The 18,519-nt window shown below is 37.1% G+C and overlaps 1 protein-coding gene across 3 annotated transcripts in view; it reads left to right on the plus strand.

Moving 5' to 3' along the window:
• dph6 (diphthamine biosynthesis 6) overlaps positions 1 to 18,519 on the plus strand; it is an 87,192-nt gene that overhangs the window by 56,454 nt on the left and 12,219 nt on the right. For 2 of the 3 annotated variants that reach the window (XM_028438902.1, XM_028438903.1), the window contains exon 13: positions 12,141 to 12,389. The exons of the other annotated variant lie outside the window; for it this stretch is intronic. In XM_028438902.1, the coding sequence (XP_028294703.1) occupies positions 12,141 to 12,389 (249 nt within the window). The remainder of the gene's footprint in view (positions 1 to 12,140; positions 12,390 to 18,519) is intronic. 3 annotated transcript variants of the gene reach the window in all.

The following is an 18,519-nucleotide window of genomic DNA, read 5'->3' on the forward strand; positions in this document are numbered from 1 at the left end:
CCTTTTCATTATACCCATTGTCTTTTAAGGCTCCTATCAAATAGTCCAGGCTAGAGTCTGGGCCGCTGCCATCTTGGATTATGTCGTCACCAGCGCGTCATTGCCGCAAGTCGCACAAGCGCAGAACGATACGAATTAACTTCAAGAGGTTTGAACCAAGTTGAGTGTTTACAAGAAAGAGGAATTATCTCATTCGGAATTAAAAACGGAATAAACCAGCCACCTAATCCGGAATGAACTTTAATTCGAAATGAAATTAGCATTAGGAATTATGTGTTTACAAGGTCAGGTTAAAGTGCTGCTCTCATGAGCCAGGGTTGGGGTCAATTATAATTGTAATTGCGTGATTAATAACTAAATACAACTATGATGTAATTAAAGTTGTAATTGTAATTGAGTTCAGATAATTGACTTTGTGACTGTAATTGGCATGGAAATTCTATAAACGCTGTCATTGACAATGTAATTAAACACAAAACTCTGGAGCCGTTTTACGTTCTATTGCCCACACATAGGCCTATGTAGTTAACAGTTATTAAAATATGTTTCATACCAAGCTTGCCTTGAGGATCATTTTATCATTTAAAAAGATTAATCAAGGGTTATACTGACAGAAAAAAGGCTCCAACGCCCACACCAAAAATATTAATACCAATATTTTCATTGATTAGGAAGCCTAACAAGGTAACCAAGATGTGAAAAACAAAATAAATTATCGCTAATCATTTTTCAGTGTATTTTACAGCTGTCAAAACTGAACCGTCATCATAAGAGATGCTAACAGAAAGCTAGCACATGAGTTTCACGGCCTTATTTATTAAAGGCTTAGTAATTGTGATTAATCGTAATTGAACTTGACTTTCAGGGGTAAAATGATAATTGTAATTTTAATTGTAATTGAAAAAAAAAAAATGCTGGTCAAAAATGTAATTGACTCCAAACCTGCACACGTCACTCAAACCATGTTATTCTTCATGCCAAATTACACCCAAAATTTAAATCAAGGGGTTTACTAACAGAAAAAAGGCTCAAACGCCCACACCAAAAATATTAATACCAATATTTATATTAATTAGGAAGTCTAAAAAGGTAACCAATGTATCAAAAAAAACAAACTATTAAATGGTAGATAATCTTTTTTCAGTGTGTTTTACAGCTGGTTTGGGTCAAAACTGACTCGTTCTATGGGTTTATTTATTAAAAGGCTCAGTAATTGTGATTAATTGTAATTGAACTTTAGTAATTATAAGTGACTTTCAGGGGGGAAATGATAATTGTAACTGTAATTGTAAGTGAAAAATGTGAGTCAAAGTTATCATAATTGTGTTGTAATTATTGAACATGAGTAATTGAATAAGTAATTGTAATGTAAATGACCCCAACCCATGCACACAGCACTCAAACCATTTTATGCCAAATTACACAATAAGTGAATCAGCCATTTTATCTATTTATTATTTCATGTAAAATGCCATTAGAGGTTAGCAGCATACCTTAGTATGTAATGTTGTTTTATAAAATAAGATAATGCAGTTCCTCCTCCTCCAAAACTGCACTGTACACAGAAATATATCTACTTTGACACATGAACGTGCCTTCGTCTTGGGACAGCATAGGAGCCACTTATAGGGAGATGTGGGCTTGAGCCTCCAAATGTGTACACATACATGGGAGAGGTCAAATCAGACCACATTTTTAATCTGATGAGGAACAATTTTATGGGAAGTGGTAGATTGCAACAAGGCTAATTATGTTCCCTCCAGCCGCACTCTCCCTACCCCCCTGGCCCCCCCCCCCGATTTCTCGGCCTGCCAATGGCGCTAGACGGTGCATCCTTTCCCTACAACACCCTGTGCTGCTGCTGCTGCTGCAGCACCACGCAGGCAAAGGCTGGTATTAGCTTGTACCAGGCGAGGACAGGGGAAGGACTGGATCTGTCAGAGTGCATCGGCTCTCAGGCGCTCGCATTTGCCGGTGCAGTGCCTCCGCCTCGGCCCCTGCCACACTCCCACTCATTAATGGCCCCGGCCCTGACAACTGATCCTAATTGCCTTTGAACAGCTCTTCATGTATTATTGGTGCCTGACTGCCTTGGTTCATGTCAACAAGGCATGGAAATCAAGGACAGGAAATCCACAGCTAACATCCCTCTTTGTCTTTTATGTGCGTACAGTGTGTTGACATTTAAAGGTAGTTTACCATCGTGTATTTGCACACAATAGTTATGTGTGTGCACCACAGTGACCCTTTTGGTGCTCCTATACAATTAATTTAGTGATTATAGATAAGAGTATCCATGACAGTAGATTCGGGACCAAGTTATAATTTTATTTTAATTTTTTTTATCATTTTTTTTGCCTTGTCTGCACATGCACTACATGAAGTGCAATCTTTTTTATGACAGCGATGCATGTTTTGTTATTGCAAGCTACATTTTTAAACACGTGAAAATATTAGCTATCGTAAATATACGTTTTTTAATACATTTAATAAATTGTAAATTATTTTCCACAGCTTATGTTGGGGGGGGAGAAAAAAAAATAAAGATTATTGAGATAAACAATGATACGGTGTACACCTGTGTGTTTTTATCAAGCAGGCATCTGAAAAGCTTCACCTTAAGATTTCCACCCGCCACACGCATCTGCCACGACACTTGCGCTATTACAATTGCAATCACAAACACTCCGTCAAAACACATCAATTACTCGCTGCCGCATGTGTGAATTATTACCCCATATCTAACTATTTACTTCCGATTTCACCCTTCTATTTGGATACTGAGAAACGCCGAGGTGGGGTTGGTTTGACTTTTTATTTGTGGCAGGAAATAACTGAACAGTGAATGCATAGATAAAAGCATAGCAGCGTGTCCTGTCCACTCCCATCACTGTCTGTGGGAGGAGAGACGTATGACCATCCCATTACTATGGTAACTAGCCACTATATTCAGAGCTGCCCGGGTGTGTTTCTTCCCCTTACGGTGACGAAAGGGCATAGCTGACAGGACCTGCACACACACACACACTCTCTCTCTCTCTCTCTCTCCGTTTCTCTCTCTCTCTCTCTTTCACGCACACACACACACCTACAAAAACACACAGATAGGAACCGTCTGAGGCTCGTACACGCGTGGCAAATATAGGCAGAACAATACAGCAGCAAACACCCACATGCACCCATGTGGTGACAAACTGATAGAGAACAGCATTAAGAAACATAACCAGCTGCTTTTTCCAACCTAAGTCAATAACAGATACATTTTATAGGGGTTTTGCAGAAAAAATGTGACTTAAACAAACACAATATTTACAAAGTAGCCTAAATGATAAAGGCTTTTTTTGTTCAAAATGATGCATAAATGAATGCTATAATGATCCTAAAGGCAATGCATTGGTCGCCTTTTGGTTTGAAGTACAGATGTACTTAACTAAAACATTTGTGTTTTACATATGATTTACTTATATTATTATATTAGTATTTAAATCCTATAAATTGCAGCCACTGGGTAAAAATGATTATTTCACCCATATGAAACCCTTTTTCACAGCTTGTACTTTTGCAGTGTATTTTTGGTTATAAACTCAGTATCTTCACTTTTATGCAATTATAACTGTTTAAATAGATATATAAAAAATAAAAAAATCAAACTTGGGTTGAAATTTAAACACCAGTTGTTCATTCGATGTAATCTAGACAAAACGCAGGTTTCCACACGTCAGCATCTAATGTGACCTGGATTTGTCAATGGGATTTACAGCACACGTACGTTTAGTTGTTGTTGTTGTAGAGTTATTGCAAAATTTTACATTCTTTACCTACATGTTTTTAGTAAATACAACGGTAATGTGTGTTACCGTGTATCTTTCGTAGGTCACTGGATTGATTCCACCTTTTTTTTTTTTTGGTATTTGTTTGTTTTTTATTTAGCTTTTTATAAATATTAAATCATTTAAACTCATATAAATAACAAACAGAGATCATAAAATTCTGTTCAACTCCCAGACTTCACTGGTGAATATTGTAGATTTTTATGCGAATACTTTGAAGGGTGGAAAAGGAAAACTAGAAAGAAAACCCAAAGAGACTCATGTGCTGTCTAGCCATGTCTGTCTGTGGTTTGATCAGAGCAGGAAGCTGGAAGCCTTCTTTAATGCAGCCATACTGCCATCTGTTGAGATAAAGTGGTACTACACATCTGTGGAAGTTATTCCTTCTCTATTTGTGTTTACTGTACTATTTTTTGTATTTACTGCAACAGAAGCCATACTGACCTCCTTGAATGAGACACATTTTTGATCATCAAGCACCCATTGGATTATTTTACTTCTGATATGTACAGAATAATCCACCAGGTTAAGTTTTTTGCCCCCATTATCAGTAAGATTAGAGAGATGGAGCTTCATCATTCGAAAAAAATAAAAATAAATAAAAAGTAAATACAGAACAGAGAAGGTAGTCACAGCTGGAGAAGCATAAAAACTGGGGGCTGAGGGTTACAGTATCAGCATCATTCAGTCGGACAACATGCCCCTCAGCGGAAACGGCGAGACCCTCCCCGATTCTCCCGAATTAGGGAGATTAGCGGGAAAGCGCATAATGCAGGATGATGGAATTTGTCATCATTTGCATTGTCCTGGAAAAAAAAGATGTGGCTTGATAGAGCGATGCATGGAGGAGCTTGTCATGTCCCACGGGCAGGTCATAGAGGAAGCTTGGCAGAAATGATTTTTGCGATATGTGCATCAGTCGTAAAAGCCTCACAACCAATTTGTCAAAAAAATGTGAGGCTGGGACATTTGAAGGCAGCAGGGAATTTTGCCTATAACACAATGAATAAAATAATAAAAAAAAACACATGCCCCTTCCATCACTCTTCATTCACAGCCCAGCTCTTGTGTGGCATCGTACTCCAACATAGCAGACAATTTTATTACTTCAGCTCTGGATATTTGCTTTATCATATCCCTTTATTCTAACATCATTTCAGCAGCAGGAAGCCGACACATCAAAACACAAAAGCCCTTTAAATTGTGTCGAAACTAGTTTAATTTGACTTTTATTGCTTTACGTGTCTAAGATGAATGTTTTTTTTTTTTGTTTTGTATACTTTTGGTAGTTGACACCCGGATGCATCTCCCTGAGAACCCAACAGTCAGGGTTATGTGACCTTGGTTCGAGTCCTGAGTGGCAGTTATGAACAGCATTAAGTTGACCAGAGCTGACATGGCGGTGTTAGTCCTCCACACAGCTGAGTGTTTATGATGTGGGCAAGTCGAGGGCAGACATAACAGGCAGAAACGAGAAACACATATGAGCGCAAAGAAAGAGTGGGGGATTGGGTGGGGGGGGGTATTCAGTGTTCTGTAGCTCATTATAATCATATATATCTTATTTTTACAATATGTATTTGTCCTTTTAAAAGAAACGTTGCTTATGAAATCCTTGCAGTTTGATTTCTGTTAAAATTGCGTTAAAACCCTGAGAAAATATGTTCAGAAATGGCTGATGCTTGTCTCTCTTTGTGCATTTCCTACGACTATTTATGTCTCAGTTTAAGTAACGCTGATGTTGTGTGACAGTTGAGCATACAGGGGTTAGGCTCAAACTGGAGCACAAACAGGAAGGGGAAAAAAAAAAATCGAGACAGCAGGAAGAAGAAATTGATGAATATAAAAAAAAAAAAAAAGCCACATATCATCTCCCCCTTCCTATGAAGCCTTAAATAAGAAGACGACTAACACGCTGAAGGATTCCGCAGAAGGGAGGAAGGTTGTGGTCGTGTCCTGAAAGGTTCGTATTTGTAGAAATGAGGTGTCGGAAGAGGCAGGATTTCCTCAGGGCGCGGCACAACATGAGCCCTGTTTCTTATCGTTTCCCGCTCGCAGACGTGATCTGCTTTGAATTCTCTAATGCTGGAAGAATCACACAGACTTGAAGCCAGTTTGAGATGAAATCTCCACTCACATCCCTGACAAACCGCCATCCAGCACACATGGATTAAAGGGGTTGCTGCGTATCAAATCCCCGCCAAAAAGGCGAGAAAATATACGCACTTTGATATATTTCAACCAAACTTCAGCCTCATTTATTTCATCTCTAAATTAGACTTTAGACAAGATCAAAGTGTTTGTAATTTATCGGATTGCTTTCATCTTCTGGATTATTCCATGTTTTTAATACAATCCTTTATTTTCAACAAAAGAAATGTCATTTGAATAGTCGTAATTGTTATAACATGCCATGGTGGACCTGAAAAAAACATCACAATAGATTCAGTGTAATTACATTTTATTTTAAAGCACCAAATACAACTCAGTCAACTCATTTTTAATAATTAATGCTGTCCCTTGTCTAATTTGGAGTCTTAATGTGCTTTCCACCTGTTGTCAAATGGTTTTATTGTTTTTTTTTCTATATGCTCCTGAAAACTAGAGAGAAAATTTTACCTCTTTGTGATTTTTGCCACTTTGAAGCTGAAACAACTCATGGTTTAGAACTGTGTCATTTTGTATTTGATGACATGTCTCCTCCAGGCACCAGGATTTTACTGAAAAATAATATATCCACGCTTCGAAGTGATAGAAAATTCTCTGTTTTATTTATTTATTTTTGTTAAATAAAAAAAAAATACGTTAAAAGTGTTGCTTACCCCACAGCAACAACAAAAAAAACCTTGTTTTGGGGCATAGTATTAAACTAAATAAAGAGCTATCAAGCAAGTTATTTATTAGCTAACCCTTATAAATCAATGTCATTTTTGTTAAAGCTGATATTCACTCTGACACCAGATTGTAACACCTGAAAGAAAAGAAAAAGAGTCCAAATCATCCCATTTAAAGATGTCTTTATAAAGTTTAGGATGTTCTTTAAAAACTCAAATGAGAGAAAATATGCAAAAATAAAAACTTCTTCTCAGGGTATTTTTTACATTGCCTGTCTAACAAATAGAATAAAACAATGATTTGTACTGTTATATAGTTAGATAATACACATATCTTAGTACTATAATTGTCATAAAAGCCATATGATTCCTTAATGTCACCCATTACGAGTATTATTTACATTTTACATCCTCTCATCATTACACCTTTAACGTGGTAACGTATGTCCTTCCAAAAGAGAAAAGTTACACCCTATTAATGTAACCCCTTTTTACACGTTTTGTATTATTTTCCTGTTTAAATTATGCATGAGGTCTCAATGGGGATAAATTTGACCATTAGCATATCTGATAGGAGATGTGGCGCTGTTTTCCTCCTCTGTCCTTGGAACCAGGCTGAAAAAGCTGACTGTTCGTCAATATCAGGTCATCTTATCCAGGCCCAACCTTCTTCCAAAGCTCTGCTAATGACGCTTCGAGACATCCTCAACACAATGACGCCCTGAGGGCTCTAACACCAACACGAGTGTAGTCCTAGAGCACAGTCTGGTCATCCGTTGAAGCCCTTTAGACAAAATAATGGCAATTAGCAACACCTCAGACTCACCAGCGTGAAAGGAGACTCTTTTAAAGGTGGAAACGGACACTGGCTGGTGCTTCCTGTGTACGTTCACGTGTAGTTTACAAACATATTGGAACACATGTCTTTGTAGTTAATGACCTTTGTGTGTGTCATTTGATTTTCCAACAAATGCATGTGCTTTAGGGTAAAGTCAGTGAAAAACATAAATCATAAGTGTTGAATTTAACTCTTATTAAATGCATACATATTTACGTATAACTGGGTTTACAGCTCATGTCTGTGAAGTTTCTGTAGACGCTAACATTTGAGTCGGAAAAAAAGTCGTGAATGAATTCAGCTTGAGTTTTTGCTGTAAAACCTAAGTACAGGCCACTTTGTGAACAGAGGATTCAAAATAAGCCAATGTGAACCATGTAAACACCGAAATACGACCCATTCTTCCTTTTCTCTGCGGGCCGTTTAGGCGGCTCAGGCTGGCGTTTGAAAAATACTTACCTTGTTATAGAAAGTTTAATGTCATGTGCAATTGTTTGACCCTTATGAATATTAAAGGTTCCCATCTCTTGCCCATTAAAAATGCATGCGGCATTGTGGTTGTTGATCACGTTTAGAACGCCCATGCAAATTGGACTGTCTTCCCTGTCAGCGCCCTAAGATGAATAATGTAGTTGTGTTGTATATTCAGGGACACACCATTGACAGTCAATTAACAAGTTTGATTGGTGTGTGAACTCATTCTTTTGAACTGTTAATTTTATGTAAATACTATTCACCCCCACCCCCCCACCCGCCTCTCACCCCCCAAACCAGGTTCAGCATATAGAGACGTTACCCCTCTCTCTTCCACAAAACCCCCTGATCCCCAATTTCACCTCCCACCAAGAGTAACCAGAGTGGGATCCTTAATAATTGATCATCACACACCTGCTTGGTGGAAGCTATGGGAGTCTGCCTTTAACAGTCAAGAGACCCCATGCTGGGCTCTTTTGATATTCAAATTGACAAATGTTTGTTGGCCTTTATGAATTCAGAATAGTGTGCGCACTCCTTTCATTGGGGCGAGCTTTGCTAAAAGATTCTGGCCACATGCGCGTTCATCCTGATGGATCTCTTCTGAGTTGGAGTGGATATGAAGGCATTTGATAGCTCTTAAATGGAATGCCAATGATAATTTGTTGTTGATGTGAGGGGAATGTGGCTTTTATGTCAGGCAGTCTCAGTAATGCATGCTATTGGGTGGATCATGCTCACAGGTAAATGATGGTGTGATTGATCCTAGCGGTTGATCCGAGCGGTTGAAAGCACTGCCGTGGAGGGCCTTATCTCCCCACGCCGTGCCTCACTTGCACTCTTCTCACTCGATTCTTGTCACTGACGCTGTCCCAATAATTTGGAGCGATGGAGGATGAAGATTCATCAGAGATGACAAGTGAACCCAGAAGCGGGGGATCATGGCGAACCCATTTGATTATGGAAATAAGCATGACCATGTCTGCCCTCTAGCTAAACAGCTCTGTAGCTATCATCACGTTCTGATTTTGGATCAGACGGATCTTCAAATGAGAGGGTTTGAAAATAGACAACGGAAAGAGTTTGGTTTTAGTGAAGTCGTAATACATTTGTTTCAGAATCTCAGTGTGAAGAGGATTACAAGTACTCAAGTTACTGTAATTAAGTTTCTTTTATGGGTGCTTGTAGTTTTATGAGTAAATCAGTCATTTTACTTGCACTTAAGTACGTTTTAAAATAAGTAAAGTTGTTTGTTACATTTCTACACCAGACCGTTACTGAGTAAATTATACAATTTTTGTTTTAAAATGACAAAAAACAAAAAAACGAAATAAATTAAATGATCAACGGACATTGTGAAACTACAAAAAAATAAAATAACCAGACAACAATCAAATGCATCACATCATAGCTGACCGACCAGATTATTAAACGTAATGCACCGCAATAAAACAGACACGAAACTCTAAAACATCTGTTTTAAAGTTCATAAATGTAGCTATACTTAGAGCCTGACTTTTTTTTTTAAACTGAATTCTTTAGTATTATTTTATTTTTAAAAAAAATTGTATATTTTGACAAACCTTTTATTCCATACAGAAGCTTTGTAAGTTCATACATGAGATGTTTACTGTATGCAAGGGAACCGTGACAAGATTTATTACTAAAAATAAACATGGAGGGTGAAAGTAACTAGTAAAAGTTGCTTATTTAATTGAGCTACTTTTTACTTGTACTTGAGTATTATACTGTATCAGTGCTCTTTACACCTCTGACTACTTGCTGCAATATAACAATAGTAATATCTTTTATATGGAGCTTTTTTGGGACTCAAAGCCACTTTACAGAAAAATAAAGAAATGAAGAAATAACAATAAAAGTAAAAGAAAGGTTAAGGAAAAGCAAGTTTGAAAAGGTGTTTTATTTTGTTGTTATAACAGGAAGAAATCTCCAGTAGAACCAGGTGCATGTGATACTACAATGTATGTAAATCGGTTCAGACGATCAATGCATGTCTAAAGAAAATGTCTTTTACTGATCAGAAATGACATTATAAAACACTCCTCAAAAAACACCTTTTCAAACTTGCTTTTCCTTAGTCTTTCTTTTACTTTTACTGTTATTTCTTCATTTCTTTATTTTTCTATATGGAGTTTTTTTCTTCCCTTTGTTGCCGAATGTTCATGTGGATCTTGTTGGGTTCTTTCTTTCTTACTATGAATTTTTGTTAGATTCTCTACTATATAAATAAAGTTGAATTGAATTGAATTTGAATCTTTTTGCACTGACCATTAGTGAATGTCTGGCGTAAATGTCGTATCATCCAAACAGTGATGGCCAACATGGTCTATAAAGACCTGACCCCTTCATTTCTGGATGCCTACCCGAATTAAACTGATTTTTTCAGGTTTTACGTTACTCGATAAGTGTTTTTTTTTTTCCTCCTAACTCCTATTAAACTGATATTTGAGCTCATTATCACATGCGTAATTATGCTTGTAAATAACAATGGTGTCACAAACTTTTTAATTAACATGCCTATTAAACAGGACACAGGATTACAATTTTCTTTTCTCACTTAAACAATAAGTTTGATCACTTTTAATTGAATCGTCGGTAACAGGATTCAAGGTCATAACTACTTAATTAAAGAATAATGATGCTTTCATCCCCAGGAGGAGGGTGTTTCCTCTCTTGAAGGGAAGGTGTTGCCTATTAATATTTAAAAAAAAAAAAAAAAAAAAAGTGAATCAAAAGGTCTTGGACATAATAATGTCTACTTTTCACAAACTGTTTATTAAGAATTATTGATATCAAATCAACCAATTAATAGAAATATGGGTGAAAACTACTAATAAGCTAATTCAACCTATTTAAATTTTTCAAACTCACAGTTGGCAAGTTCTAAATTGTAAAGGCCTTAGAAGATTTTCATATTTTTTACTGGGTTTTTTTAAATTTGGGACTATCTTGTGTAGTGGAAACTATCGTTGAATGTTTGGTATTTGTTAAGGGAGACGTTTAAGTCAGGCATAAATGTGGATTCCTGAAGTAAATTGGAGACAGTGAAGCGCAACTACATTTTTACCAACTCCAGCAAGTTCATTTTGTCTTACTTTTGAATAATTTTTTGACAATTTTTTCAGGAAGTTTACTTGGATCTCCTGACATGTTTCGACTCTCAACTGCCAGTCTTCTTCAGAGATGTCTGCCGATCGCTTTGATGTGTCCAATGCTTGGACACATATTTGTCCATGACTTTGGCGTAATAAATCCAACAAGTGCATTTTGTCTTCCCTTTGAAACTGTGTTCAAGCATTGGACACATCAAAGCACTCAGCAGATGCCTTTAAAGAAGCCTGGCAGTTGACAGTCGAAAACATGTCAGGAGATTTGATTTGATTTATTTATTTTTTGAACATGTGAAAATAAAAAAACAATACATATGAAATAAAAGGAATGTCACAGAACAAGTTAATTTCCAAAACAAGTCAAAAACACAAATTAAGAATATTTCAATAAAACAGTAACATGAAGTCTGACTTATTTAATCCTACCCCTCTTATTACCAGTATAACCAATTTATCTATAAACTACAATAAATCAAAGTAATGTTTACTTCAAAGTAAACTTCAAGGTAAAATGTACTTCAAAGTAAACTTCAAAGTAAAGTTTACTTCAAAATGAACTTTCTGAAAAAAGATGTCTGAATAAATGAAACCTTGACATATTATTCAGAAAGAAGACAAAATTAACTTGCTGGAATTATTACGCAGAAATCATACACTAAAACTGTGTCAAGCATTGGACACATCAAAGCAATCCGCAGATGCCTCTGAAGAAGACTGCCAGTTGACAGTAGAAAATAGGCCATTTGATCAAAGTAAGCTTCCTGAAAATTGTTGTCCGAATAAATGAAACCTTAACATACATTTTTGCCAGTCATTTGTAGTATTTGTGAATAGTTATTACCCTCCAAAGGACTACCATAAATACTATAAGATATGCTGAATATTTACAAATATTCCGCCACTGAAAAATCTACAAACTCTAAACTTATATGAGCACAAATTTCATATTCTGCCCCAATTTTGGTGTTTTGCGACAGCAAGCCTACTTGGATGAAGTAATATGTTTCTTGTGTCTTTTCCTTTTCTCCTTTAGTTGGATGAGTTGGTGTTCTGCGCTGGTCAAATCGCATTGGTCCCATGTACCATGCAGTTGCTAAAGGCTAGCACCTCCTCTCAGGCTCACTTAGCTTTCAGCCACATGAAGAAGGTTTTGGAAGCTGTCGTTAGCAGCTTGACTCTGGCTCATGTTGTCCAGGCTCATTGCTACACCACAAGGCACCAGGACATCCAGAAGATCAGGGCTATCTGGGAGAGCATGCTGAGGCCAGGACAAGAGGAGAAGGTCAGTTTGGTTGTGAAATAGGATGCATTCACTCTGACACAGTGAAATGAATGATTATACCTTAACAATGTTATACCCTTATAGTAGAGCTGAGCAATATATCTAGATTCAAGATATAACGAGTTTTCTATTTTGGAGAAAAAATAAATGAAATACTAATGTTTTCGGAGTCGCTGCTTACACTACTTCTCAGAACAGCATAAAAAGCGCAGTTTGATGGATTGCTGAGGGCATTCTAACTCAGATCTAATACTAAACAAGCCAAGTTATAGAACTCACTCATACGTGCTGTCCCTTAGAGGAGAAAAAGACTAAAGTGGCACATATTGTGAGTAAATGTGCCTATGTGGTATTTTGATCATCACATTTAACCCAAATCTGTCTTTCTGGTCAGACATAATTTGAAATAAAATGATCGAGATTTATATTGTATATCACTATTTTGAGAAAAAATATTGAGATATGGGTTTTGGTCTATATTGCCCAGCCACCGATCTGTAATATTAACATTTCCACCTGTTTTTTTTTTAATTTATTTTTTTATTTTTTTATCTATGAAATGGTCATGAGGAAGTAGTTTTACCTTGTTTTCCATAACACTTTAGACTTCTAATAATTGGCAGTTTTTTTTTAACATTTGTTACATGTTTTACCAGTATAATGTCATTTTAAAAATGAATAAAAACACAAAAACAAAATTGATTTTTTGAGATTTAGTTGGAAGAAAACAATGAAAGCTCACAGGATTAACAGATTTTTCAACAAATATATAACGTTTAGAATGTATAAAACTATTTACAATAAAAAAAATAAAATCATTAATTAAAGGACAGTAGAATTTTGATTTATTGCCATTATATATTGTATTTTTTAATATTGTAGTAAAGAGAGAGAGGTTTCTTTCTCCTCTTTGCCCCCTGGAGAGCCAAGCCACTGCTACTGATATTTACCAGTGAGTGCACTCATGAAAAGTTGATGATGTGGGAAACACTGGTGTCTTTGATAATGTGAAGCTTGGCACAGAGGCAGATGTCTTCCTCAGAGCCGCCCTAATCCTTTGCCCCCACACACCATTTTGGAGCTCCGTTCAACTCTCAGAGCAGCTTATCCCCCCTCTTTACCCTTCTTCCCTACCACCTCCCTTCATCCTTGCCGCCGCTCTGCCGACCCGGCTTACAACCCCTGCTCCGTACGTCGAATAGGAAGCTCCAGTCTCCCTTGGCAGCCCTTCTCCTCCCACAGTAATCTGTGTAGCCTTGGGAATAAGGCCTAAGGGAGAGAGGCAGTAGCCCACCTCCAACATGTGGCTTTGTGGTGTGGTGAACACAAGAGCGAGAGTGTCAACTTTATGTCAGCAGCACATTTTAACATATTATAGCCTGAAAAAAATCCAAATGTGTTTTTGAGCCAAAGATAGCACTTAAAAGCGAAATAGTGATGAATGAATTCCAAAATGTTTTTGGAGGTTCAGATGGTTCAGTAGAAAGCGGCTGCATTTAGTTAACTTATTCATCAGGCTTCGCTTTACGGTTGCTAACAGTCGAATAGACCAAATACGGCAGGAAGCAAGGTTAGCATACAGGCACGGGATGATAAATAACTGGGGACAAAGCTTTAGGGATGACATGTTAAAAGTCACAGCTAATGGACAACGTTGTCCATCTGTTTGTTGTGCTTCTGATACAGCATGTGACAGCAATCAGAAATATTCATGTTTTGACCCAGGCTTGCTACCAGGAGACAGTTTTCATGTCAGCTGATCTGCAGATTAGGCAACGCTAATAGACAGCTCATTGCATCCCTGTTGCAAAAAGGTGTCAAAAGCTAAACTGTTAAAAATGCCTATGCATATTCTTGTTCTTTATTCAATTTGAAGATTGCAAGTACAAAATAGAGCTACTTTTTTAGTTTAAAGTTACAACGTTGTCTATTCGCAAACACTCTGCAAGTGTGAGGATGTGACAATAGTTTGACAAGGACTTTTTAATACTTTTGATTGATTACTTGATAAAAAGTTAAATGAATGAGTAAAAAGCCAGGTAATGTCTACATTAATAGATATCTGAGTCATTGATGTGATGCCTAAATTTTATATTCAACTGCCTTTCTTCCAGTTAAAAAAGTTTAAATGCACATAAAGATACAATACTGTATATGTCCCCTATATAAGCACTTATGTTAAATTTAAATTTAAAAAGTTACTTTCTGTTATTGTATCATGTCAGGCTACTCAAAATCTATTCAAATGTATTTTCTGCCTTATTTAGCATCATATCCTAAGTGTTTTATAGTCCTGTATGATGATATATATTAAATATTTTGATATTTCAATTTTTATTTCCGTCGTAATATTCATGCAAACTTTGTATACCTTGCGTAAACTCCCTGAAAAAAGTTGGCGGAATATATGAAACTTTAGCCTTATTATTCAAAAAGAAGACAAAAAAACTTCCTGGAATTATTATTCAAAAGTCAAGGAAACATCAAAGCGATCAGCAGACGCCTCTGAAGAAGACTGGAAGTTGACAGTCGAAACATTTCAGATCAAAGTAAATTTCCTAAAAAACGTCGTCTGTATAAATGAAAACTTAACATATTATTCAAAAAGAAGACAAAAAAACTTGCTGGATTTATTATTCAAAAGTCAAGGAAACGTCAAAGCAATCAGCAGACGCCTCTGGAGAAGACTGGAAGTTGACAGTTGAAACATGTCAGATCAAAGTAAATCTTCTGAAAAAAGTTGTCTGAATAAATGAAACCTTAGCATATTTGTCTGTTGATGGCCATTTTATGAAATGTCATGTGATGAAAATCCCTACATGGCATTGACTTATCTCTATCTTCATTGTATATCACTTTATATAACATATCCATATATTGAACATACTTGAATAAACATGATGGAAAATGCAATGGAATCTTATTTCCCTACTATGCATCACATACTATTTGAACGTTTTCAAAAATAATTAGAACATTTCTTGTCCCGCTTAGCACTGATAGACTGAGTTTCAGGTTATTATCTGCTCTTACACTAAGGCATCCTAATAGTCTGATCATTTTATTAGGATTTTAAGCTTCTTTATACTTATACTTTGAACTCATACTTGGTGCTTGACTAATTAATTGACATTTAGCAGTCTTACATTTGGTAACGTGAGCAGACATCTGATGCGTGTGTAGAAGAAACCACAATGGCCCGTGTGCTTGTGCCACAGGGCCATGTTGTTGTTATGCGTTGATAATTTCTCTAATCAGGTGGATGAAGAAGCTTGCGGGGTTAATTGGGAGCATACCAGAGTCGCTACAAGTGTGAAATTGTATTTACGGTGCATTAAACCACAAAGAGCCTGTGTGTGTGTGTGTGTGTGTGTGTGTGTGTGTGTGTGTGTGTGTGTGTGTGTGTGTGTGTGTGTGTGTGTGTGTGTGTGTGTGTGTGTGTGTGTGCAGATGTGCACGTGCGCGCCAGGTTTTCAATGAACATGGTGATGTTGATACGATAAGTCAATAAGCGTTAAACAGACAATCTGTTTTTGAGAAATGCTTCAAGTAGTTTTTTGGGGTATGTGTTTACCTTATTGGCCAGATGTTGGAGAGATCAGATGTTGTTATTTTAGAGGAGGGAAATTAAGCAAATCCTTTGTAATCCATTTACACTCATTGATGATCTCAAACTGTTTTCTCCTTCATGCCACAGTAAATCATTTGAAATCACTGCTTTCTTGCTTACTGGGACTTTTCACATAACTGTGGCCTGTGCACAGATTTTAAATGCAACTCATGTTTAAACTTTTCCTGACCCCTCTGATGTGATGTGGCCCAGTGTGTTTAATTTACTCAAACTGTCCATATGAGCTTTGGAGTGGATTGCTGAGAAAAAGCAGGCAAAATGAAGGAGGGAATTGAAAATGAGTATTATAGCAGACTGACAGCACTACACTAAGTGCTGAGACATAGAGCCGTGTGCTGAAGGCGTCCTGCTGGGCAGGAAATGTAGGGGAACTGGCTAAGCAGCGCAGGCCCATCAGCTCCCCGCTGTTCCCCGTCTTTACACCACTTCCTTATTACCGTGTTTACCGTTCGGCTTTCACGCCTCTTGGCCCTCCAACCCGCCACACGCTCCAGGCACATGGACAGGAGTTAGAGGGAGGAGAGTGGGGAGAAAGAAAACAAACATAAGATGAAACAGGTCACACCCCATCAGTGCAGGGAGCCGAGCGCAGCACTTTCAAACTATATGCGTTGACCTGCTGTTTGCTGATTGCACAGGCTGAATGCCCCGCGACTGAAGAGGCACCACGCAATGAGATGGACAGTGTTAAGTGGCTGAGATCGAGCAAAACACTTAGACTCACGTACACAGCAACCTATCAGCTCTCCTAGCTTACAGCTCCAGGACTCGGCACCATTATAACTATATACTTTCAAATCCTGTGTAACCCCTCTTCATATCATAAGTACCCTTTCCATAACTTCATATGCTTTTTTTTTGGAACAGTGGGCTCTCATAAACCCCTAAATGTGTCTCAAACATTGGTTTCCTAAGGCTTAATCTACAAATTCAACACGATGAGTGGAATTTTAAGAACTACCATACAACTATTATGTGATTCCTTCAATAGTAAGTAAATACGGTCTCCTTTGAAGTGTGATAAAATGGCCTCTACAGCATTGAATAATCCTGTTTCAATTCATTACTAGAAAATATAGTATTTTATTGAGGAGACTAGGAACATTTCCTTGATTTTTTGTTTTATTTATTTTTTTTAATTATTTTTTAAATCTTTCTTTAATTATTTTTTAAATGTGCTTCTGTACCCCCAGGGGTACCTGTGCTCCTGTACCCCCAGGGATACAGGAGCACCACTGGCCGACAAAAAATACATGTCAACAAAAATCATATTCCTTTTCCAAGTAACTCTAAAACTAAAACGTTTGATGAAGCTGGAACCAGAGGTGTAAAGATTACAAGTAGAAGTACTGTTACTTGATTGACATTGTACATAAGTACAAGTAAGTCATACATGAAATACTACAAGTAAAAAGTAGCTCAATTAAATAAGTATTCAAAGTAAAAGTTACTATTTTACATAAAGGCATCTGTATGAAATAAAAAGGTTGGTCAGACTGTACAATTCTTTAAAAAAAAATACAAATAAAATAACGCCAATTAATTAAATTCAAAATAGATTAAAAAAAAAATTCTCAGGCTCCAATTATAGCTACATTTATCAACTATGTGGGTAACAACATAATAAGTAGAAACCCCAACCTGAACCAAAGAAAGTGGCTGGGTGTTGATCTGAAATGACACGACTAAGAACATATGGATTATTTGATTGTTGTCTGGTCATTTTATTTTATTTTTTTATAGTTTCACAATGACCGTTGATCATTTTAAAACAAAAAAATTATAATAATTTACTCAGTAATGGTTAGGTGAAGAAATGTAACAAATTACTTATATTAAAACGTACTTTAATACAAGTAAAATATACTCAAAAAAAGTACAAGTACACATAAAACCAAGCCAATTACAGTAATGTGAGTACTTGTAATCCGTTACTTTCACCTCTTGCTGGAACTGACACATAATCAACTTAAATTTGCACACAATTCTGAACCCAGGATGGATTAATGTCTGTTTAGAAAACTTTCCAACAAGTCTAACAACATGGTATATGGATTAGTTTGAACAAAAATAAATAAAGGGAGTGATGTAACCTCGGCCGACAGCTCTGACAAAAAAGTCAGCAACTGTGGGCAAGACAATAAAGTGCTGCCAGAGGCTGGAGCACGTTGGCAAAGTCTCCTGATCTCCCAGCAGACGCTCGGTTGAGTATAATACCTCAGCACTGAGGGCCTGCAGGGTGGCCTTTAAGCCTGGCTGAGCAGGACCCCCGTGTCCTGTCACTCCTCTCCCCAGTTCCCCGCTCTCTGCTCCATGTTCAATCACTATTGACAGTGTGCAGGAGCAGATCCCTCCAGCACAGTACCTAGCCACTGCCAGGAGTGCTAATATAACATTTATCAAAGCCCACGACATGTATGTGTGCTGTCACTTTGTCCGACATGCTAAGAGGTCCATGCTGACATGGTTATTGTTCTGCTACTCCTATTGTTTTTGTCA

Source organism: Gouania willdenowi, chromosome 22 (assembly GCF_900634775.1).
Source record: "Gouania willdenowi chromosome 22, fGouWil2.1, whole genome shotgun sequence".
Classification (NCBI taxonomy): domain Eukaryota; kingdom Metazoa; phylum Chordata; class Actinopteri; order Blenniiformes; family Gobiesocidae; genus Gouania; species Gouania willdenowi.